Source organism: Peromyscus leucopus, chromosome 12, assembly GCF_004664715.2.
Source record: "Peromyscus leucopus breed LL Stock chromosome 12, UCI_PerLeu_2.1, whole genome shotgun sequence".
NCBI classification, from domain to species: domain Eukaryota; kingdom Metazoa; phylum Chordata; class Mammalia; order Rodentia; family Cricetidae; genus Peromyscus; species Peromyscus leucopus.
Window position 1 is genome coordinate 52,215,512 of NC_051073.1, and position 24,721 is coordinate 52,240,232.

Consider the following 24,721-nt stretch of genomic DNA (forward strand, 5'->3'; position numbering starts at 1 on the left):
TTGTTCTAATAAAGAGCTGAACGGCCAATAGCAAGGTAGGAGAAAGGATAGGCTGGGCTGGTAGGCAGAGACAATAATAGAAGGAGAAATCTGGGATGAAGAGAAGAGAGATCAAGGAGCAAGAGAAGGAAGAGGACACAAGGGGCCAGCCACCCAGCTACACAACCTGCAATGGAGTAAGAAAGAAAGATATATAGTAATAGAAGAAGGTAAATGCCCAGAGGCAAAAGGTAGATAGGTTAATTTAGGTTAAGGAAAGCTAGCAAAAAACAAGCCCAAGCTAAGGCTGGGCTTTTGTAATTAGGAATAAGACTTATTTGGAAGCTGGATGGTGGGCTCCCAAAAGACCAAAGAGCAAAGATCCAAAAAGAATTAAAAAAAAAAACCACCCAATAATACCATCCTGGTCTACAAAGTGAGTTCTAGGACAGCCAGAGTTACACAGAGAAACCCTGTCTCGACAAACCAAAATAAAATAAAATAAAATAAATTGCTAACTAGCTAAATAAATAAAATAAGGATAAAATAAAATAAAGAACATGTCAGCCTAATAGAGGCTTCATTAGACAAAGACCAAGAATATAGGACAGAAAAGCAGGGTGCAGAGGCAGACTTTTACCAGTACAGAAATGTAAGGAGAGAGACAGAGATGAACTCTCAGCAAGTCCTTCCTGAAAGCCAGCTCCCTTTGCTCAGTCACGCTTATCATTGACTTTCTGATGACAGCTCCACTCCCCCTGAGTGGCAGGCTGGGAGACTGCTAATCTCTAGAAGTCCCTGTGATACTGGAGTGCATTTCCAGCTGAATGAGCATCTGCAGTGTGTGAGCATGTCTCGGGGAGGTCAGTCTGCCTGAGTCTAAGCCCAGGACGTTGCCAGAGCTGAAGCTGTCCTGCAGAGATAGCCATGTGGCACTTCAGTTACTTTTCTGGTGGTACTCTAAATCATATAAATGCAGCATTTAAACCTACCCTAAAAAAACCCACCAAAATCACAATTTTAATTATATTTGCTACATGATAGCCTAAAGCGTACAAATATGTGTGGTGGGTTGAACAGGTCTGACCCCCATAGACTCATGGTTTGAATGCTTGGGCCATAGGGAGTGGCACTATTAGAGGTGTGGCCTCGTTGGAAGAAGTGTGTCACTGTTGGCGGGGAGGCGACTTTGAGGTCTCCTATGCTCAAGCTCTGCCCAGTGTAGCGCATAGTGTCTCCTGCCACCTGCGGCTCAAGATGTAGAACTCTCAGCTCCTCCAGCACTGTCCGTTGCCGTCATGTCTCACCATGGTGTGTCTTTACAGCACTAGAAACCCCAACTAAGACAATATGTATTCCGGTATTGTTCCCCCTTTATTATTATTAGTTTGGCCTTTTTGGTTGGCAGAACTGCTCCATCTATCTTCGGTCCAGTCATCCAAGCCAGCACCTTGGATAAATTCTCGTTTCTTATGTCTTCTTTGCCAATCATGTCCACTGTCATCAAAGTCCTTATCGGTCACCCACACGGCTCTTTCTAACACTCTAATCTATCCTTGGGGTTATTGAGTGGAGTTTTTTGTTTTTGGTTTTTTTTTTTTTTTTGTTTTTTTTTTTTTTTTTTTTTTTTTTTTTTTGGTTTTTCGAGACAGGGTTTCTCTGTGTAGCTTTGCGCCTTTTCCTGGAACTCACTTGGTAGCCCAGGCTGGCCTCGAACTCACAGAGATCCGCCTGGCTCTGCCTCCCGAGTGCTGGGATTAAAGGCATGCGCCACCACCGCCCGGCTTGCGTGGAGCTTTAAAGTGTCTTTTCAAGTACGACTCCAACATCATTCCTTCTCTGCATGAAACCAGGAGTTATGTTCCACAGGGTAAAGGCCATGTGATTCAGCCTGGCACGTAGAGCTCTCCATGACCTGGCTCTTCCTCCAGCCTCAGCGCACACACACTTTTGTCATAGTGACCTGAGTGCCAGGTGGTCCCACTCTCCGGATGCTGGCATCTGCCACACGTTGCTTGTCACAGGCTCATCTTACTTGACTTTTCAACAGTGTTTGGCACCTCTGTCTACTTCCCCCATGAGGAAGAATGTCAGTCTTTCTGGAGTTTTCTCTTAACTCTCTTCTTTCCCTGAATAAGACATTTTTGATGTCCACTCCTCTTGGGCTTATCCATTGCACCCTGGGCTTCCTTAAGAGTCCAACTTTTTTTTTTTTTTTTTTTTTTTTTTTTTTTTGTGGGGGGTGGTGGTGGTGGTGTTTATTTTCTACTTTAAACATAAATGTAGTTAGTGAAAGGGGTTCATGAGTACCAATTACAGATAAACTTTCTCATGGTTATTTGGTGAGCAGAGGAAGTGTATATGCCTACAGTTTCAGCCAATGAGAACCTAGTACAACATACCAAAGTTTCACGGTGGAAGCTGGCTTCCGATGGCCTCCTTCACAGGCGGGAGTGGAATTATTATTTTATTTTATATTTTTAATTAGGGTCTTTCTATTCTGTAGCTCTGGGATTAAAGGCATGTACCACCACACCAGATCAGCAGGAGTGGGTGGAATTCTTCAGTCATTCTGGTAAAGCCGTTGGACTTTAGTATTCTGAAAAGTAGTTCATCAAGTGACATTTGACCTGTCTTTGAAAATTTCTACTCACTCCACATGCTATCCACAGACCCCCTCCTCCCTCCTCCCACCCCCAGCTCCCTCTCCCAAGCCACCCTGCATACCCACATCCCCCAAATCAAGGTCTCCCAAGGGGAGTCAGCAGAGCCCAGCACACTGAGCCTAGGCAGGTCCAAGCCCCTTCCCACTGCTCCAAGGCTCATATCAGCATTATTTGTAATAGCAAGAACCTTGACCTGTCTTATACACTTGACTGAACTATTGGAGTGAATTGATAGCAATCAGGGCACGCTGTGACTTTTCATTTAAAACATCTCTTCTTGGAAGAAATTAGAATTGGTAGATGAGACTGTCCCATTTATTATAGTCAGGACTCTGCCAGGAAATTATTCTGAATGAACTAAAGCCAGAAATATTTTCTAGGGAAAGAATTATTGAGTAAGCAAGACATCACCTTAAACTTTTCAGTGACGAAAGACATGCTGAATGCTTTACCCGAGTAGCTGGCCCTTCCCGTTCCTCCCCGACATTCCATCTCTGATACTCAGGAGGGTAGGATCTGTTCTAGTCATAAGGGCAGACAGGAGTCTGGTGGGAATACTGGTCAGTAAGTGGCATATGAACAATAACGACTTGCTAGAGTTGAAAAGTGTTGTCACGGGGAAGTTTAAGTTTGAACATCGTTGGTTTTCAAGTGGGGATTGAAATAATACTGCAGTAGGTATTTCCCATCAGAGCACACGGGAGATCTTTTCATTTGCAGCCTGGCCCCAATCTGTGTGTCGAAGGAAAGAAACTAGGAACTGTCCCTTTAATAAAACACTGTTTACCTATGCTCCTCTGTAGGCGTGGCTTAGGAACCTGTGGAGTGAGGTGTAACTTCAGCTGAGCATTCCGACCTGCCCCTGGGAAAGAGGGCTGGTGCTCAGGACCCGGAAGCCAAGCCACAGCTCAGGCTTCAAACTGCCCTCGACCTTCGGCTTTTACATGGCAAAGTGCCTCATAACAGAGTAGAAAACTGAAGTAGCGACTTTGCTTAGCTGTTACCAAATTTTTGAAGCTCAACTGTGGATAAAGACTTCATAGAATACTTAGAATACAAAGCTTTCTGGGCCAGCAATTGATCTGCCGACTTTGAGTCCCTATCTGATTACTGCTCGGTTCATCTTTATTTTGCTCAAGTATCTACAGGCTGAGCCCCGAGCCGATCCTTTGCAGGTAGGTGGTCAGCTTTCGTGTAAAAGGTCATTTTTTTTCCCCTCTAAGGTTCGGCTGCTAAGTGCTGAAAAAGTTGAGACTATCAGGCTGGGTATGTTTGAACAGTGTGATTGTAAATAGCCATGCTTTTGTGACAGTTGGACAACCTGGCAAAAATGGTTATTTTTAACAAGCCAGTAAATCAACAACACCTTGAATTAAACGAGTCTTGTTTTGTTTTCCATTAACCAAGTATGTATTTACATTGGCCTAATGGATCAAAATGTATGTTGAAATTATCTTGCTAATTAACTTAAATAGCATTTTGTTCTTAGTATTTTACTCCCAAGTTGCATTTCTTTTATGATTGATTCGTTGTTTGCTTTTGTTTTTATCTTTAGAAATGTCTATTATTTCAAAAAAAGTTTTTGTGACAGGCTAATGATCAATCACAGGTGTGGTAAAAAATTGTCTCCTTTTGGTAACGTTAACCACCCTTTTATGAACACTGTCTCAAAGATGATGTCTTTGGAAGACTTAGTTAATTCACAGTATGGACTATTGCTATGAAGACAGAGTCTACCCATGAATCTCTGGGGTAGAAGTCAAGTTCCTTTAGGACCAAGGACAGTAGTTTTTTAACTGTCACTAATGGGCCTTTGTATTTTTATTCCCTGGATGTTCTGCTTCAGAAGACTTTATCGGGTAAAAAGACAGTTCTAGTAGATAGTAAACATTACAGATGTTTCATTTTCTAGATGTGTTACTTCCAGTTAGAGTTCACCAAACTGAGATTTCTACTCCGTGTTAATACAATTAGTTCCAACCAAAGAGGCTTGTCTTCTTCTTCTTTTTTTTCTTAGCTCGATTAGTTTCAAAGCAAAGAGGCTTGTCTTTTTATTTTCTTACCTTGACTCCTTTATTATAGTTATTTGGGTGGATATTTTCTGACATTTTGAAATGTGGCTAGTGACATCTGAATTGTCATAAAGTGTTCTCGTGGTCGTCTGGTCATCTGGGCTCGGCAAACAACGCTCGAAAGCACAGGTTTCCTTTCAAGAGCCCTGCTTCCATGAAATGTAACAAAGCTCGTCTAGTAAAAGGAGGATGCACAGCTGCTGGCGGAGGGGAGAAGGCAGGGGAGCGGGGAAGGAAGGGGCGTTTGCTGTAGGGAATATCAGGGCTGGATTCAGGGCATGTATACATTTGACCCCATTAAATATTTTTATAGTCAACTTCCTAACTGCGAAACATTGCTCTAGTTGGGCTAACAGACGATTTGCTGGCTTTGCAACAAACGTTGCTTACAGTCATGTATTCCTTCTCTATTTATGGGTTGCTTGTCTTCTCCCCATCTCTTCTCATTTCTCCTTCCCCACATCTGTCTTTCGATCATCTTACCCAGAAGCCCTTCTCCGCTCTGGAGCTTCATCCGGCCACCCTGATCCTAAGTACTATTTCCTTCCTTTTCTCTCCCCCATCCCACTGAATCTACAGCCCATTTGCACATGATAATGTATGTCTTACTTAATAGTGCCCGATATCACCTCAAATATATTAGAAGTACTTGATGCAGAGATTGTTTTATCCTTAGACTCTAGTGAGGTGCCACGTGCTTCCTTCCCCATAAATAGCTGTGGAATGGGTGAGAGATCTTGTTGACAGTTGCTTCAGGTACCCTGCTGCCTCTCTCTTGTCTTGCTTAATCATATAATGAACTGTAATGCTTCCAGAATCCAGTCTGTTAGTTACTAGAATATGATGTTTTTGTTTTGCTACACAGTTTACAGCTTGCTGTATTAGGTGATTGAACTGTTTTTGTTTTGCTTTGTTTTATTTTCTCGAGACAGGGTTTCTCTGTGTAGATCCAGCTGTCTTGAACTCACTCTGTAGACCAGGCTGGCCTTGACTTCACAGAGATCCACCTGCCTCTGCCTCCTGAGCATTGTGATTAAAGGCGTGTGCCACCATCGTCAGATATGATTGAGATTTTTTTTTAGTGTGTGTGTGAGTGTGAGTGTGTGTGTGTCTGTGTGTCTGTGTGTGTGCGATGCCCATGGAGTCCAGAAGGGAGTGTCAGATCCTTTGGTACTGGAAGTATAGGTGTTTGTGAGCTGCCTAATTCAGAGCTAGGAGCTGACCTTTGGTCCTCTGATAGAGCAGTCAGCACTCAGAACCACATAGCCATTTCTCTGCTGTATTTGGTGAGTTTAACACTAATATGCTATCTATATGCAAGCTGGACTTTATTAAAAGTAAATTAGTACTCTGAAGACAGTTTTCTTGCCTTTTCTATTTTAGGAAAATATAATTTAGAGCTCACTGGTGTACAGAGTCCCAAAAATGCTTAAAATATTCAGATATAATAGTGAATTAACAGTTTCTATTCTGCTGGGTGGTGGTGGCGCACGCCTTTAGTCCCAGCACTCGGGAGGCAGAGGCAGGTGGATCTCTGTGAGTTCGAGGCCAGCCTGGTCTACAGAATGAGTTCCAGGACATGCTCCAAAGCTACACAGACAAACCCTGTCTCAAAAAAAAAAAAAAAAAAAAAAAAAGTTTCCATTCTGAGTTGACATTTAGAACTGTGAATGGTGATCATAGGTTGTGTGCATTTTAGATCAGTAATTGCCAGAAACGATAACTTACTTTTATAAAAAGAACATTTTAAGCATTTTACTTCACATACAAAGCTACTTTATTGCATACTTTGAAAACCCACCATTTTCTAAGTGGTATGTGCCTTTGAGTCCCAACTGCTTTGGAGGATAGCTTAAGCCAAAATCAGCCTGGAAAACACATTTAAACCCCATCTTAGGGGGAACATTATTTATATATGTTTATCCATTTCTTGTATCAACTCTTTACTTACTAAAGTTTTGCCTGCGTGTAGGCCTGTGCACCACTTGTTTGCCTGAGATGACCAGAAGGTCCCCTGGAACTGGAGTTAGAGATGGTTGTGAGCCACCACGTGGGCGCTGGGAGTCAAACCCAGGTCCTCTAGAAGAGCAACCAGTGCTCTCATCCATGGAGCCATCTCTCCAGCTTTCCTGTGTCAACTCTTACTTATCAGATGGGTATTATCAACTCTTCTTTTGCAGCACTGGGACTTGAACTCAGAGCCTTGCACATGCTACACAACTCTCTAGCACTAAGCTATATGCCCAGCCCTGATTGACCCGTTTTTTTTTTTTTTTTTTTTTTTTTTTTATAGGAAACAGAAAATACAGGGACCAATAGGCCAAAAATTTACCAAGGCCACACCTTGAAGGCTTATACCATGGTTCCTTTAACTTTGACCTTTGTGCTTTGAATTGCTCGTATGTTATCTGTTGTATTTTCCAATACCCACGCGATGTTTCTGTTGTCTTAGAGCCTGACCAGACAGGAATTCTGGCAACTGCTCCAGCAGAACTATGGCACAGAACTGGGCTTAAATGCTGAAGAAATGGAAAACTTGTCATTGTCAATAGAAGAAAATGTGCAGCCAAGGTACAGTGAGGTGACTTAAAATGGCAAGGTGCATTATGAACCATTAAAATGGAGTCATTTTAGGTTCTTCTAATTCTGAGTTTCGATTAATTTATCCTTTGGTGCAGTCTGCCTTGTTGGTAGGGTAGGGTTTAAGTTGGGGGAGAAGAGAATCATTTACTAAACTGGTAAGCAAAAGGGGGACATGAAGGCATATCGACGAAGCTATGACTCTTAGGACTTGCTTAATTTTAGAAATCCTTTTTATGAAGGGTCTGGAGTAGGAACTGGTGAGGTCTCTGAGCTTACAGGAGCCATCGGAGCAGTGAAGGGCTCGGGTGGTTTCGTGACTTCTCCCTGAGGACTCGCTAGCATAGTGACATGCGCTCGGCACTCAGTAAACATTGACCATGTTAGTGAGAGGAGCTGACAGTCCCATGGAGATGTGAGCTATGACAGTGCAGGGGTCGTGTGGTGCTACGGTGTGAGGAAGAAATTAGTAGAGAAATGTCATCTTGACATACATTCATTAAGAAGTGCCAACATTTTATAAACTGTACAAGGGCACATGTGCCTTATCCAATGTTAATTGAGGCCGTAGCAATCAAAACAAGGATAATACATTAACATTCTGTAGCAAACATTCTGCTAAGTGAGAGAAGCCAAGACCCAAGGACCAGATCTTGATGTTTTGGTTGTGAATCTAGCCGTTAACAGCTGAGCTGTCTTTCCAGCCCTCCAGATCTTATGTAAACATGTTGAAAGTCTTAATACATAAGCAAATGTTTTCCTCCCCTGGGCAGTCCTCTGTTCTGCTGCTCCAACCTATATCGTCTCAGTTTATATCAATAATTTATAGTCTTTTTTTACATGATTGCACATGCATATTTTATTACTTTTCCATAAAGTTCAATTTTTTTTCCATTACACTGTCGTCATTATAAAGTTTACTAGTCTTGGGTATCAAAACTGTGTAGAAAATCAGCTTGGATTGTAGTCAATAAGGTCTTGATTGTGGTTTGTAGCTGAGATATCTCAGGCAAGTCTTTGGGCTTTTCTGATGCTCAGTTTAATCATCTATGAACACAAGACAGTTAGATTCGGTGGCTTTAAGATCTCTGCCAACTTGTGGTCTCTGAATCAGCAAAGAATAAAAATTTTGAGCAAGTGTTTCATACACATTTAGGGTCACCGGTGAAGCTGCATTTTCTTCTCCTGCTGACTGTTTCCTAAGTAAGTGTGTAGCATATCTTTATGCCCAATTCCCTCTTGCTTGCTCTTTGAACCTTTACTTCCTCAGCTCTCCATATTCTTTTTCTCTAGTCTCATTCTTGCTTTCCTTCTGTTCCTTTCCTCTCTGTGTTCTTACCCCCATCCTCCTTAAACTCTGGAGATGTCCATAGTCCCATGGTGAGCTATTTCAAGGATCCATACTTTCTCATTCTCTCAGTCCCCATGGAGCCTCACTATTCTGCCTATCCAGGAGTGAGCTGGCTGCTGGTCTGCTAACCATTGTTTGGGCAGAGTTAAATAGGGCTTGTGCTGGTTCATTTTATGTCAACTTGACATAAGCTAAAGTCATCTGAGAGGAGGTGTCTTAGTTAGGGTTTCTATTGCTGTGAAGAGACACTATGACCACAGCAACTCTTAAAAAGGAAAATATTTAATTGGGGCTGGCTTACCGTTTTAGAGGTTCAGTCCTTTACCATCATGGCGGGTAGCATGGCTGTATATAGGCAGATGTGGTGCTGGAGCAGCTGAGAGTCCTACATCATACAGGCAACAGGAAGCTGACTGACTGTCACACTGAGGGAAACTTGAGCAAAAGAGACCTCAAAGCTGGCTTCCACGGTGACACATTTCCTCCAAGTCCACATCTCCTAATAATGTCAATCCCTTTGGGAGCCATTTTCTTTCATACCACCACATTCCACTCCCTGGCCCCTGAAGGCTTATAGCCATATCACAAAGCAAAACTGCAGTCCAACTTGTATAAAGTTCTAAAAGTCTCTATAGTCTTTAACAGTCTCAAACTTGTTTCAAATCCAAAGTGTCTTCTGAGATATATGGCAATCTCTTAACTGTAATCACCTATAAATCAAAATCAAGAAACAGATCACACACTTCCAACATATAATGGCACAGGATATACATTACCATTCTAAACGTAGGGAAGGGGGCATGGTGAGGAAATATTGGAACAAAGCAAGACCAAAAACCACCTGGTCAAACTCCAAACTCTGCATCTTCATGTCTGATGTCAAAACGTTCTTCAGATCTCCAACTCTGTTCAGCTTTGTTGACTGCAACACACTTCTTTCTCTTGGGCTGGTTCCACTCCCTGTTAACAGCTCTCCTTGCCGGGTATCCTTGGCATCTCTAGTATCTTGGCTTCTCCAAGACAATCCAGGCTTCAACTTCACAGCTTCACAAAATGGCCCCTCTAGGCCTCCATTCAGGGACACCACTGACACATGCCTGGCTTCAGCAGCTTTCCTTAAATGTAGGGGCAAATTCCACAGCCCATTTCTTCTATCCTTAACTCTAAAGCCAGAGCCACATGGCTGAAGCTGCCAAGTTCTGCTGCTTACTGGGCCTGGAACATGGCCCCCTACTTCAATTACATCTTCACCAACTTTCTGTCCTTCACTGCCTAAGCCTGCCTGTTCTGAAACTTGTTCTCTAGACCAGGCTGGCCTCAAACTCAGCGATCTGAAAGCCTCTACCTTCCTAGTGCTAGGATTAAAGGTGTGCCCCACCACACTTGGCTCTAAGCTTTTCTTTAGTTCCTTTTCCCAACTTGGAAACTTAGTTGAATGGGATCTTGCCCTGAGGTCACCACTCCCTTTATTCCATTTCTTAATCTATTTATCTCCCTGAACACAGAATTTAGCTCTATTCTACCTCCTGGTGCTCTTTTCCTCCTCAAAATTTTCATTATAAGTCTTTTAGAGTTAACAGTAGCAACCACAAAACAGAATCTATACTAGGCTGTTTTGAGTTTTCCTCTGCCAATGGAATTAATCAAAAATTTTTTACTTTAGACATAGGCAGACTCTTTGGACAAGGGCAAAAGGCAGCCACTTTGCTCACCAAAATATCACCAGAACAATCTCTAGGCAACATACTAAAACTCTTCTCCTCTGAAACCTCAAGTGAGCTCCCCATAGTTCAAATAACTCTTAGCACAACTGTCTTTCCTGCTCCTACTAGCATGGCTCATTAAGCAGTGCTTAAAGCATTCTACTGTTTAATGCTGTGGAATAATCCTTCTGTACACTGTGAATATATATTACTCTCATTGGTTACTAAAGAACTGACTGGCCAGTAGCCAGGCAGAAAATATAGGCAGGACAGTCAAATTGAGAATGCTGGGAGGAAGAAGGGCAGAGTATGGAGTCACCAAGAGACACAGAGGGAGCAAGACATGCTGGAGGACAGGTAAAGCCATGAGCTACATGGCAGCACCTGTACTAATAGAAATGGGTTAAGTAGTAAATGCTAATTAGTAATAAGTCTGAGCTATTGGCCAAGCATTTATAATTAATCTAAGCCTCTATGTGGTTACTTGGGACTGGCAGCTGGGAAAGAAAACTCAACCTACACCCAAATCCAAATTCCTCCAAACAAATACATGGCCAGGCCCATCACAGTAATACCCCAGTCAAACTGATACCAACTTCTGTCCTAGTTAGGGTTTCTGTTGCTGGGAAGAGACACCATGACCATAGCAATTTTTGAAAAGAAAACATTTAATTAGGGTGGCTCCCTTACAGTTTCAGAGGTTCAGTCCATTATGATCATGACTGGGAGCATGGCAGTGTGTAGGCAGACATGGTGCTGGAGCAGCTGAGAGTCTTACAACTTGCAGACAACAGGACATTGACTGACTGTCACACTGAAGGAAACTTGAGCAAAAGAGCCCACCTCCGTGGTGACACACTTCCTCCAACAAGGCCACTACCCTAATAGTGCCACTCCCTTTGGGTGCCATTTTCTTTCAAACCACAAGAGGGAACCTCAATTAAGAAAATGCCTCTCGGTCGGGCGGTGGTGGCGCACGCCTTTAATCCCAGCACTTGGGAGGCAGAGGCAGGTGGATCTCTGTGAGTTGGAGGCCAGCCTGGTCTACAAAGCGAGTTCCAGGAAAGGCGCAAAGCTACACAGAGAAACCCTGTTTCGAAAAACCCAAAGGGGGAAAAAAAAAAGCCTCTATAAGATAGTGCTGTAGGCAAACCTTTAGAGTATTTTCTTAATAGTGATTGTTGGGGGAAAGCCCAGCCCATTGTGGCTGGTACCATCTCTGGACTGGTGGTCCTAGGTTCTAGAAGAAAGTAGGCCGAGCCATATGGGGCCATGTGGAACAAGCCAGTAAGCAGCACCCCTCCATGGCCTCTGCATCAGCTCCTGCCTCCAGGTTCCTGACCTTTTTTTGAGTTCCTGTCATGACGTGCTTCAATGATAAACTATGATGTGGAAGTGTAAGCCAAATAAACCCTTTCCAAGTTGCTTTGGTCATAATGTTTCATCACAACAATAACAACCCTATCTAGGACAGGAATGACATACCTTTTAGCTTTTTAAATTTATCCATTTGCATAATGGGTGATATTGCATAAGACATTAGGCTGATACTTTTATTTAAATCTACGTGTATACATAATAATTACTACATGGGAATAATGTTTGATGATAGATTACTGGAAGTGAGATTCGTTATGCTCCTTATATGTGATAGCTGACCGTGGGAAAACAAAGCAGATCTTAGAACATTTGCTGTGGTCTTGGCTCTACAACCATGGGAAAGCTGTATTTCTACAGCTTGTTCTCGGGGTTAAGCAACCGTGTCAGCAGCCATGGGGGGGGGGGTCTCAGCAACCATGGGGCTCTCAGCAGCCATGGGGCCTCTCAGCAGCCATGGGGCTCTCAGCAGCCAGTAGCCTAAGGAGCCCACAATACCCTTAGGGACCTCAACTCAGGTCAAGCCGGATCCTCATTGCAGAAAAGAATTTCAGGACGAACCAGAGCAAAGCAAGTTTTTGAAGTAGACAAGATGATAGGAGTTAGTACATGCTTAGATTTAAGCATGAGGTACAGGGGGCAAAACGAGAGACCAACCTTTTAGGGAAAAAAACACATCTAAAACATGGGTGTGGGGCTTCTCAAGAGAGTCATGCTTTGTTTTCTTTACAGCGGCTATGTGTATGCATGGTATTGTCATTTTCAAAGTTATATTATTTAAAAGTATAATCATTACAAAGCTTAAAGCTGAACAAAGTTTAAAAGTTAAGTTTTAGAGATTAAGTGAGACTATGTGAGCCGACTACTTATTTCATTTAAAGAATTTTCTTTTGTAAAGAAACCATAATGCGACTTCATGTGGCGTGTTGCTTAGATCTGGGGATGAGAGGAATGTCGGTACAGTTAAACCGCAGGCTACAAACATTCTCATCCTAACTAAGCATGGATGGTTTGTTTGGACATCTTTGTACTATCTTTGCAGGTAGTTTTTGTTTGTTTGTTTGTTTGTTGTTTGAGACAGGATTTGTGTAGTCCTAGCTGCCCTGGAACTCACCCAGCTCTGTACACCAGGCTGGCCCTGAACTCACAGAGATCTGCCTCCCTCTGCCTCCTGAGTGCTAGAGTTAAAAGTGTGTGCCACCACACCTGGCTCTTTGCCAGCAGTTTTGATTTTCTTGTTTGTGTTGAGGTTTCTTGACCCTCAGCTAGAAGGAAATGCAAACTGGATCTCCGAGGGAGGGGCCTATTTCCCTTCCCACAGTCCCTTGTTCTTCCAGTCCTTGTGTCTGGCCTCAGCCTGACTGATGGCCACTCTATTCAGACATGAGGAGCTTCCGCCTCCTAGAGGGCCTGGCTACCTCCACTGAGATTATGTCAGAAGCAAGACTTGTAAAATTGACTTCGGGTGTCCAGGGGCATCTAATCCAAACATCTTCCTAAACCGTTGAAGCTCTGTCTGGTTTTACAACTCGACCTTAAACAAGCCATATGCATCTGATCAGCTCCTGCTGGGGCTATTTGTACTTGATTATATTTTCAGTAGCTTCTGGATGTATGGATTTGCATGGGAGCATATGTTTTATTTTCAAGAATAAAGCCAGCTGGTGTCTCTAAGATGATAGCTGTTATAATGGGAGCTGGTTACACCGTAACAAGCTATTCTTTGCTGAGATGATTCAGACTAGCAAAGACCTCGGAGAGGAACACCAAGGACTGTATGCCTAGAGGTGCCTTATGCTTCTGTAATGCTGTGTTTCCTACAGAAGTCCAGGAAGAAGCAGTGTGGATGACTCCGGCGAAAGAGATGAAAAGTTCTCCAAGGCCATCAGCTTAACGCAGGAGTCAATCAGCCGAGTTTCGGAAACCGAGTCCCTAGATGGAAACTCACCGAAAAGAGTTAGTATATGCTGCTCCTTAAGACCTACATCTGAGACTGATATGTGTTAATCATTTCCATGAGATCAAGAAAAAAATGCAGGCTATTCAAAACGTTGAAAAGCTTGGGATGTCTGGCTGCTATTTTATTTTAGGAAGACAGTATAAATCTCTAAGTAGCAGAGGTTATGTGGGGGAAAGCATGTGGTATTCTTCAAAGATGGCTAAGGCGCGAGCGACCAGCAGGTCCCTAATCAACATACCTCAAGACACGAAGTACTGTTCAAAATATAACAAGACACAGAAATCTCTAGTCAGCAGGATTTCCCCAAGGTGTAGGCATGCATGTGGTGGAGAAAGTCTGGTTCAGATGGGGAGAGATGGGCCCTGAGCACAGCTGGGTCACAGAGAACACGTCCTGTCTTCCTTTTAGGAGAAACTTCTTAGCTAACACATCAAAGAGGACAGCCCAGCTGATGACTGGGCTTTTCAGTTAGCTGGTGAGCTTCATTTTCTTCAAGTATCCTAAGTGTACTAGTTTTAATTTTTTTTGAGTTTCAGTCACTCGGAGTCATGCTTATTATTTTGACTTTTTTAGACAGGGTCTTGCCATGGGTCTCAGAGTGACCTCAGTCTGTGAGCCTTTCCTCACTCTCCGTAGGGCTAGGGCTATGGGCTCATGATTACTCTTGTTATTGGACACTCGGTGTGTCCCCTCTGCCGGTGGCAGCCCCTGCAGAGGGGCTACTGTCTTTTCTAAATGACCAGTAATCTCTCGTGCTCCCCTGCCCGCCCCCTTTTCTCCTGGCATAGCAGTATGTCCCATGCACATCATTTTCCTGATGAACCATTTTCTTAGGGAAGAACATGGTATTTAGCGGCCACCTTCTATGCACTGAGTGCTTCAACAACAGCTTTTCTTGTTTGGGGCCTGCAGCCGGATTGAAGGATTGACGGGTTTTTAGAGCAGCACTTGAGCCCCACAGCCGGCCACTGCCACTTGCTAATGGCACCGTGTTAAGTAAATCAACTGCTTAAGCTTCCTTCACCTTTGTTTTCTCAATTATAAAGTGAGAGTAAAAACTCACAGAATTTCTAAAATAATAGTGAAATGAAGCTGGGCGGTACTGGCACCTGCCTTTAATCCCAGCACTCAGGAGGCAGAGGCAGGCAGATCGCTATGAGATTGAGGCCAGCCTTGGCTACAGAGCTAGTTTTGTAACAGCCAAGGGTTACACAAAGCAACTCTGTCTCAAGAAACCAGAAAGAAAAAAAAATTGGTAGTTATGAAGATACTGAGAACACGTCCTAGCATTCCTTAAGTGTCCTAAAACCATACAGTGTTGTAATTGAAAGTGAGCCTGCATGTTCTTAGCAATGGTCCTTTTTTCAGACCCCTCAGGTGCCCCTAGCATCTCCTCTGGGAAAATGTTGGGGAACACTGACATCAACTTTATTCACGTGAAGAGTGTCGTCTCCCCCCCTACCCCAAGTTCCACACTTGTTTTAGACAACCATCCTTCATCAAACATTTACGTCAGCCTACTTTTATAAAACATATCCAGTAATAGATACTTAGGGATCTACTACTGCGCAAGGAATGTCATTCTGGAAGTTAATCTTTGCGAGTAAAACACTCAGTCAGAGGAGGTAACAAGATGGGGGGCTTCTTGCAGTCTCATTAGAGGAGTGGGTTCTCAGGACTCCAGTCTTGGTCTTAGTCCTTCCGATTCCCCCCACCCCCAACTGCTGTGGCTCCTCTTGGAATACTTCGCCTCTTGGTTCTTACCTCTAGTGCTGGCCCTAAAAGAAGTTGCCTGCCCTCTTAGTCGGGGATGGGGTGTGAGAGAGTGCAATAGGCCAGTCGCTTACTTCTTGATGTTTAGGACAGAAGTTTTCAAGTTTTGGAAGCTGGGTCTTTTTTCCAAGGAGCATTATGGGGAGAGTCTCGGGTGTTAGAAGTCAGCAAATGTTGTCTGTCCTTCACTTTGTTTGATTTTTTTTTCATCAAATTGAAAATAACAAAAATCAGAAACAACTGTTTTTCAAATGGAAGCATGCTCGCTGTAGAATAATATTCCTTGTAAAATACAGGAAAATATCTGAAGATTAAAAACAATACAAATGCCAACACTTGTTACCTTTCATGTGGGTATCTGTATTCCTATAATAGGATGTATAATTTAGTTACCAGGAGGAGAAGTGTACCTATGGAGCTCGGCTCAGCTGTTCCAGATGCTAAATAAGCACATTGCTTTCACCTGTGGAACTCCCAAATATGTCACTTTTTGGCTGTCCTCTCTGCTTGAAGAATCCGTTCTCTGGGTAGGGTAGTCTAACGCATTAGTAAGTTCTGACCTGGGTCCCAGTTACCACTCAGCTTCCCGATTGGCCAGTGGGAAGCTGGGTCCTCTCTGGAGCTGAGTGACTGACTGTTCAGTGCCAGGCAGGCATCTTCTAGCACAGAAAGGAGAAGCGCTGGGTATGTGTTTTGTGTGTCCTTTCATTTGTGTGCGCACAGTGCAAATAGGAATGTTTCTGCATATTTAACACCGACTCTTTCCTTATCTTACTAACTATAGTGAATTCTGTCTGAGTTATAACAATAGCGTTTAATGTCTATCATTTAAGTTACTATCGAAATGACACGTCCTTATTACACATGCCCAGAGAGTATACCTGTCATATTTTGGTGTATTTTAATTCCTTATCTCTTAGTCTCTCAACAGGACCAGTAGGAGCAGCTTGTTGTGAAGTCACTCTCTCCTCTCCCCACCACACCAAGTCCCGGGTGACTTCTAGCTCTCTACTTTCTTTCCATTTCTAGTTCAGTTATTGATTTTGAGAGATGGATGTAGGTGGATTTTTCTGTCCCTCCTGCCAGCTCCCAAATCACAACATCATGGAGATTTATTATTAATTATGAAAGTTCAACTGATAGCTTAGGCTTGTTTCTAACTAGCTCTTATAACTTAAATTAGCCCATTTCTATTCATTTGCTTTCTGCCTTGTGGCTTTATTACCTTTACTCTGTACTGCCCATGCTGCTTTCCTGTTTCCTCCGTCTCTGGCTGGAGACTCTCCATGTCTCTGCCCTTCTTCTTCCCAGCATCCTCTCTGCCCCCAAAACCCTGCCTAGCTATTGCTGTTGGGCTTTTTATTAAACCAATCCGAGTGACAAATCTTCCCAGTGTACAAAACGATTATTCCAGAGCAGACAGGTGAGAAGTGGGCACCGGACAAGGAAACAAACTGGGTTTGGTTGCTCTCCCTTACCAATCCCAAGGACCTGATTGTCCCTTATTTTTGCCTTCTGTCCCCTTTCCCGTCTGCTTCAGTCACTCACATGCTGTTAACTTTCTTTGAGTCCCTTTTATATGATATTCTTCATAATTTGTCCTACATTACTGTGTGAGAATCCTTTAGGAAAACCTTTATCATCTACTAGCATGCCAAGGTTAGCAGTCAATCTTAACAGAATGCTGTAAATATGTTTCAAAAAGCAGCATTTCAAGCCTTTACTCTTAATATTTAATATTAACGTTCTTACTGTAAGACCTAAGCTTAAATAAGTTTTTGACTTTTAAACCGAGTTGTTTGTCTTTTAGGGGTTAGGAAAAGAAGAGCCCCAGAGTGAGAAACATCTGAAGAAAAGCCTTTCGTTGGCTTCAGGAAAGAGGTTAAGTAGAGCGGCCTCCAAATCACTGGACTTGAACAAGAATGAGTACCTTTCTCTGGACAAAAGCAGCACTTCAGATTCTGTTGACGAAGGTAAAGAATTTACTTAACAAAATTCCAGGCATGGCTTCTAATGTTTACCCTTGTGTTAGGGGTGTGCAGAGTGAGAATATGCTTGTGGCAGCCTGGCCCTGTAGAGAACCAGAAAAGGAATGAATGCGTATAGAACGCAGGAGAACGGTTTGTCAGTCTGGCCCATCTTCATGCCTCTCAAAGCCTGGAATTTGAAAGTCTCCATCAGGGCACAGTGAGATATCTCAGTGCTAGCAATCTTGAGTTCAACCCCCAGCCCCCACATGACAGACCCAGCTTTGGTGGCCATGGTGGTGCAGGTCTGTACTCCCAACAAAAAGAGGTGGAGACGGACAGATCGTTGGCCTCACTGCCCGGCAGCCTAGCCTAATCAGCAAGCTCCAGGTCCCAATGAGAGATGAAACCATGTCTCAAAAAAATAAAGATGGATATCTCCTGAGGAACCACACAGAAAATTGTCTTCTGGATTTCACAGATACACACACACACACACACACACACACGCACACGCACACGCACACACGCGCACACACACACACATGTGTACACACACATACAAACATATATGGACACACACACATATAAAAGCAAGTAGTCATGCAGCTGCACATTCTGAAATGAATATTAATTTAAATTACCATGTGGCTTCCAATAGGAAATAAAATGTCTAGAAGCAACTCTTTTTTATTTAAAAGATTACTTAGAAGATTATTATTCATTCTGTATGGGTGAAGTTACATGCTTTTGACTACTGTTAAATTTTAGATTACTTTTGAAAATATTTAAAAATAACTTAGAAGGCAGACACATGGCCACATCCTCACAATTACTTCTGGACTGTCTCCATTAGGATCAATATCCATTGAATTTTTAAATTTTGTTTTTGTTTTATTTGTTTTTCAAGACAGGGCTTCTCTGTATAGCCCTGGTTGTCTTGGGACTCACTCTGTAGATCAGGTTGGCCAAGAACTCACAGAGATCCACCTGCTTCTGCCTCTCTAGTACTGGGATTAAAGGCGTGCACCATCACCACCTGGCACATTTTTTAAATTTAAATTTATTTTCAAGTAACATTTATTTATTTATTTTGTTTATTAAATTTTTTTTTTTGAGACAGGGATTCTTTGAGTAGCCCTGGCTGGCCTGGAACTCACTTTGTAGCCCAGATTAGCCTCAAAGTCAGAGATCTTCCTGCCTTTGCCTTCCAAGTGCTGGGATTAAAGGCATGTGCCACCACCGCCCGGTTCAAAACACTTTTAAAGAACATTCTGTAGTTGAAATGTTTTTAGAAAGACAACTGCTAATAATGTTCTATATGGTATTTAAAAATAGCTTATGGAGCCAGTGATGTCGCTCTGTGGGTAAAGGTACTTGCCATTAAGCCAAATAACTTGAGTCCAGTCCTTGCAATCCACATAATGGAAGGAGGAAATGGACTCCTGCGAGCTGTGCTTTGACCCTGCATGTGTCCAATGGCCCGTGTACCTGCCTCACAATAAGTAAATGAAATGTGAAAAATAGTCATTTGGTTTTAGAAGACCAGTAGATTTAGCTAGACTCTAATGATGGTGAATAACCAGAATCTTTACTGAAAGAAAGGCCTTCTGGGTATCAAATGTGTTGTACTCTGGCTGGTATGTGTATTGTGAACTTTATATTATTGCATGGGCTCAACAAATAGCATCCTTCCTGATATCCCTACTGTAAAAAAAAAAAAAAAATGGGAAAAGAAACAAAGAACAAGTCAGAGAGCCCAAAATAGTACCAAAATAACCACTGATGGCGACCAAGTTAGAGGATAATCCGCTTACATGTGCCAGAGGTAACAAGACTATTGACTGAGCTGAGAATGAGGATGACTTACATCAGTCAGGCCGGCCACTCTCCCGAGAGGAAGAGGGGAATCAGCCATGGGGCAGCCGCAGCTGCTGAGGGTACCTAGGCTTCATAACACAGGACAGACATGCGCAGAGCCTGCCTGGTATGCCCCTTCCATTGCTTACACATTATATTAGGCGGCATGGGCGGCCATGACAGATACTTCAGTTCGTGTGGCTCGGAAGAGAACAATGTAATTCCACACAGGGACGAAAGTCACAGGTCAGGCCCAGCAGCATTGCATTCTGGGGAGGACACTCTTGCTGGCTGTGGGTAGCTACCTCCTTGCTCTTTCCTCAGTGAATGCCCAGGAGGTGAGGCAGCGGAAGAGGGAAGCAGGGACCAGCTAAGAATCTAACAACAAACCACGCTCCCTATTTTCTCTAAGTACTCATAACCTGTGGTGCGTCCTGTTACCCAGTAGGTTTTATAAGAAGTCTTCCTTGAAAGTATGAAGATCGCCGACTGACAATGAAGTCGGTACAGTAGGCATGATGGGACTGTGGAGTAGCGCGGCCTTACGAGGCTTCCAGGTGCTTCCAGGCTGTGTGTACCGTGCTTTCCGATGAGTGGACCTGAATGAGTCATGAGCCGCCTGCCTGAACTTGACTCTAGGAAGGTCTATTCTGGCCCCCAGTGGCCGAGTAGGCAAGTGACACCAAACAAGGAATTATTTTCTCTTTCATTAAACCTGCTCTTAAGAATTGTCCTTAAACCGTCATTTCATTATTGAGTTCCTGGAAAAGCAACATTAAAACTCGAAAGCTGTACACACATCTAGAAATAATGGAAAGACAATAGTGTGTAGTTACTGTACACGGGTCCTGGCCACTGCTCGGTTTGCCAGTGAGCATTTACAGGGCGTTTTCTCTAAAGTGTCCTTAAGGTGTAGGGGTGAGTTTGTCTTATTAGACAATCATTAGATAATAATTTGGGTGCTCCCTCTGTTTTCCTTAATTGAGTTTCAAATCCAAGGCTCATCAGATTTTTCAAATGAGTATGATGATGACTCTGTTTCTCTCTTTTCTCGAGGTTGTAAAATGATGAACTAGGGAGAAGGTGGGAAAGGTCAACCGGAGTAGACCAAGCCGGGAGATCAGGGCATTGCTGTGGGTTACAGGGAGATGGCTGGGCACAGCTCTCTTTAGCCCAAATATTAGTTAGGTTTGTTGTCATTGTTTGGTGATACAGGGTCTCACTAGGTAGCCCTGGCTGTCCTGAAACTGTTCATGTAGCTCAGGCTGGCCTTGGACTTCCAGGACCCTCCTGCCCTGCATCCCACAACCCCTGGGTGTTAGGATGATGTACACACCATCATGCTGGCTAAAATGGAGCACTTTGATCTGTTTTTGAACATATAAAAAAATGAGAAAATCCCACCCTGCCTTTTGTATCACATTTATGCCGCAGTTTGGGGGAAGGAACACTGGATTATTTTGACATAGAGATTTACTCTAGCATCACACATCTCTGATGAAATGGATTAAAATAGAGTCTCATGCTACTGTCTCATAGAGAGAAGCAATGTGCCCTCCCCAGCTCAATCATTATCTATGTAGGACAATTTTATGCATCCTCAAAACAACTGGCAGTGTATGTTTGGAGTTCCATGTTACTGTATTCCCCTATATTCATTTGCCTCATTCCAAATTATTTCTACTGGCTACCTTCAGACTGATATTTTACAAAAATGTTTTAAATCATTTGTGTATTTGTGTATGTATGTGCATGTAACTGCTGGTGTCCACAGGAGTGTGTGTGTGTGTGGGGGGGTCCTTGGATCTCCTGGAGCTGGAGTTACAGGTGGCTGTGAGTTGCCCAATGTGGGTGCTGGGATCCAATCTTGGGTCCTCTGGAAAAGCAACGACCTCCCTCATTCCTTAGCTGATATTTTTGAAGCAATAATTTTTCCCTATATAGACAAAAGTACCCTGCTCCTGAGTTGAGCAGTGTCCTTTCTTCATTTAAATACCACCTGTCAACTTACTATGCTACAGCAGTATTATTGGTGGTGTTCTTTGGAGAGAATTGAAATGTCAAAAATCTCACAAATGAGTAACCCAAAGCAGGGACAATTTATTTCATTTACTTAGTTCCTTGAGCAAATTTCCATGTAGACTATATTATTAATTTCTGATACTGATATAGTAAATTTCACTTTTATCAGTCATAATTCAGAATCCATCACCTAGTGGGGCTTAGGAGAAACATGAAACTAGATGAGTATAATCTTTCCATTTTCAATATGAATAAGAAGCTCACTTTTGAAGTTATAAAACAGGGCCCCTTAAGAGAAATGGCTGCTTCTCGGTATAGAGAAAATATCAGATGCACTTGGTATATATTGCATTCAACTTAAAAAAATTTGTGCAGCAAAAGAAAACCAGTGAGTGATAAGACATCCAACAGAATAAGAGGGAGTCTTTTCCATATCCAACAGTGATTAATATCCACAAAATATTGAAGAATTAAATGGCCAAAGAGCAAGTGATTCAGTTAATAAGTGGACAAATGAACTGAAAAACTACTTTTCAAATAAAGAAGTACAAATGGCCAATAAATACAAATGAAAATCTTCAACATTCTTAGGGGAAGACTGCATTGATGGGTTAGGGAGCAGAGCTCATTTGTTGGCATGCTTGCCTGGCACATTCTCCAAGCTCTGGATTTGGTCCCCAGCATTGCGTGAAATAGGACATGGTGACACAGGCCTGCAATCCTAGTAACAGGGAGTCAGGGGCAGAAAGATCAGAAGTTCGAGGTCATCCTCAGCCACATAGTAAGTTTGAGGCCAGCATGTGCTCTATGAAACTCTGTCTCAAACAAGTGAACAAACAGCAAACAGACAACCCCCCCCATCACAAACCCAACCAACCCAAAATAGTTACATCGAGATTCCATCTCACCCCAGTCAGAATGGTTATCATTAAGAAAACCAACACACAAAAACCCAGCAGACATTAACGGGGATGTGGGAGATACAGATCTCTTCTGCATATATAATTAGTCTTTTTCTGGGGTATGTGCCCCCCTCAGATAAAAGCCAGGGTTTCTTCTAGCATCCCTTCCTTGCTCAGCTTTATCGTGGCATCATTCACAACATCCAAGAGCACTACAGCCTTACAATATTCTTTCCCCCAAACCGCTATTCTAGTTTATTCATGAAAAACACCAGGCAAGCCCAGATTGAAGATCATTATGTAAAATAACATGGATAGCACTATTCCAGGGTTCAAGGGCATAACAAAGAAGCATAAAGTATGAGAAGGCATAATTAGAACCCAAGATTAGACTCCACTAAGGAGATATAATAACTAAGTGCAATGTAGTGTTTTGGGTTGGATCCTTGTGTAGAAAGAATTTTCTGAATTCTTTTGAATTCAGATTGATTGAATTCTATTGAATCACCTATAGCTGTTTGCTTCCATTGTGATATCCAACTTATTTTTATCATGAACATATAATACCTCTGTGTCAGTAAAAGCTCTTTCCCAAGCCTAGCAGGGAGGCTATCTTACAGAACTTAAGCAAATTGCCTAATTTCAGCGATGATTTCTACACCCAAGGAGTTCTTTGAAATTTCAGTGAATTGTTCTGCCTATAAGTGGTGTTGTTACAAGAGGAAGGTAAATCGGTATCTACATGGCATTTGTAAATGCTCTACACACAAATCAATAGTGAGGGAGCAAGCAGTAGTGGTGGGGGTAGGCTTGGATGCTTTGCTGGTTTGTAGACCATGTCTTGTTTAACCACACTGGTTCCTGTAGGTTAATATTGACACAGCCTTCACACAGATAACCCTTGGAGCTTGGTTTCTGATGTTTAGAGCTTTGTCATGGTTTTTATTGTGTATTGGTGGAGGATACGGCTTGAGATAATAACTAGTCACTGTCCTCAGATCATTAAAATTTTGTGCTGTGTTTTTTTTCCCACCATTTTCATTATATGCCAGGCTTCTATTCCTGCCCTTTTTATTCCTATTCCCCCCCCCTTTTATGGTCTTTTCAGTTAGACTCTTTCTGGCAGTGTAAAAAAGGAGGGTACTTTTTTGTGTGCTGGAGTGGATTCAGATTCCAGAGCAGTCAGTCCCGACCTTGGCATCTTAGCAGTTCTCTCTCCGCCGTAGAGGAAGATGATAATGTCACTTCTAATATGCACAAAGGACAGCACAAGGCTGAGAAGCATCAGTGCTGGATGGTGATTAGCTCAGTGGCTGACATATAGAGGACTGTGTGAACCCCAGAAGAGGTGAACAGACATTAGTTCGTTTGCTGCGGTAATTTTCAGCAGATACATAACTATCAAGTTCCCAGGGGGAGCAAGTACTGTTCCACTGGACATTATTCAGTTTTGGAGAATACTTTTCAGGAGGAATTGTTATTCCCACTTTAATGCAGGGTGTTGAGAATACACTATGAATACAGTGATCCCTATCTGGGGCAGCCAGCAGTAAACCAAGTGAGATCATTTGGGCCAATGTGTTAGTGCATGCAGCAGATAGAACCACCGATGACTTAATATTTCCTGAATGTATTCAGTGGTATGACTTGAAATGGCTATAGTAGATACTATTTCTTTTATCACTTATGAAACATTCATTTGCGTGGTATCTTATAGAAGGAGTTTGATATTATTCCAGTTAAGCATTTCTGTGCATGTGGGGTTTTAACAATTGAAAATGGTGATCTTATTTAGTCAACTACATATGCTTATGTTTAATATTATTCAAAAGTAGGAAATCACATTTAAAATCTGTTTTGTATCAAGACCAAAATAAAATACATCCCTCCCCCCAAATATTGAAATTACCTTTCCTTAATTTCCTCTCCTCTGGTTTGTGTTTTGTTTTTCTAGAAAATATTCCTGAGAAAGATCTTCAAGGAAGACTTTATATCAACCGAGTTTTTCACATCAGTGCGGAGAGAATGTTTGAATTGCTCTTCACTAGCTCACACTTTATGCAGAGATTTACTAATTCTAGAAATATAATAGGTTGGTCTTCTGTTCTTACCTAATAATGAATTTGGGAGGATTATCCTTAGAGGGTTGACACTGATGTTGTGTGTGGCGGTGGGGGTTGGGGGGGGTTGGGGGCATTAGACAGACTTTGATTTCAAGGTACTGGGATTTAAATGTTTGGTTAAATTCACATGTGAACAATATAATTGTTTAATGAGGTAAGTGCTACTTAAAGTTGGATTTATACCCTTTAAAAAACTGCAGTTATAAAAAAAACTCCTGCAGTTATTTGTCAGTGTACCTATTTGGTTGTTGAACCCAATTCGAAAGGGTTCCACTGTGTGAGAACTGGATGCAGGTGGAGTGCAAACTGAAGCAACCACATGGTCAAATGGCCCGGAGTACCCATTACAGCTATTAGTCCCCAGACTCAGTCCTTCCACTCGGAGG

The 24,721-nt window shown here is 42.6% G+C and overlaps 1 protein-coding gene across 3 annotated transcripts in view; it reads left to right on the forward strand.

Annotated features, from left to right (window-relative positions):
* Gramd1c (GRAM domain containing 1C) overlaps positions 1–24,721 on the forward strand; it is a 91,375-nt gene that overhangs the window by 50,413 nt on the left and 16,241 nt on the right. For 2 of the 3 annotated variants that reach the window (XM_037209750.1, XM_028872094.2), the window contains exons 7-10: positions 7,170–7,288; positions 13,552–13,684; positions 17,272–17,434; positions 24,167–24,304. In XM_037209750.1, coding sequence (XP_037065645.1) covers positions 7,170–7,288; positions 13,552–13,684; positions 17,272–17,434; positions 24,167–24,304 — 553 coding nt within the window. Of the gene's footprint in view, positions 1–3,477; positions 3,821–7,169; positions 7,289–13,551; positions 13,685–17,271; positions 17,435–24,166; positions 24,305–24,721 lie in introns of those variants that run through there. The other variant, XM_037209751.1, reaches the window with a different exon arrangement.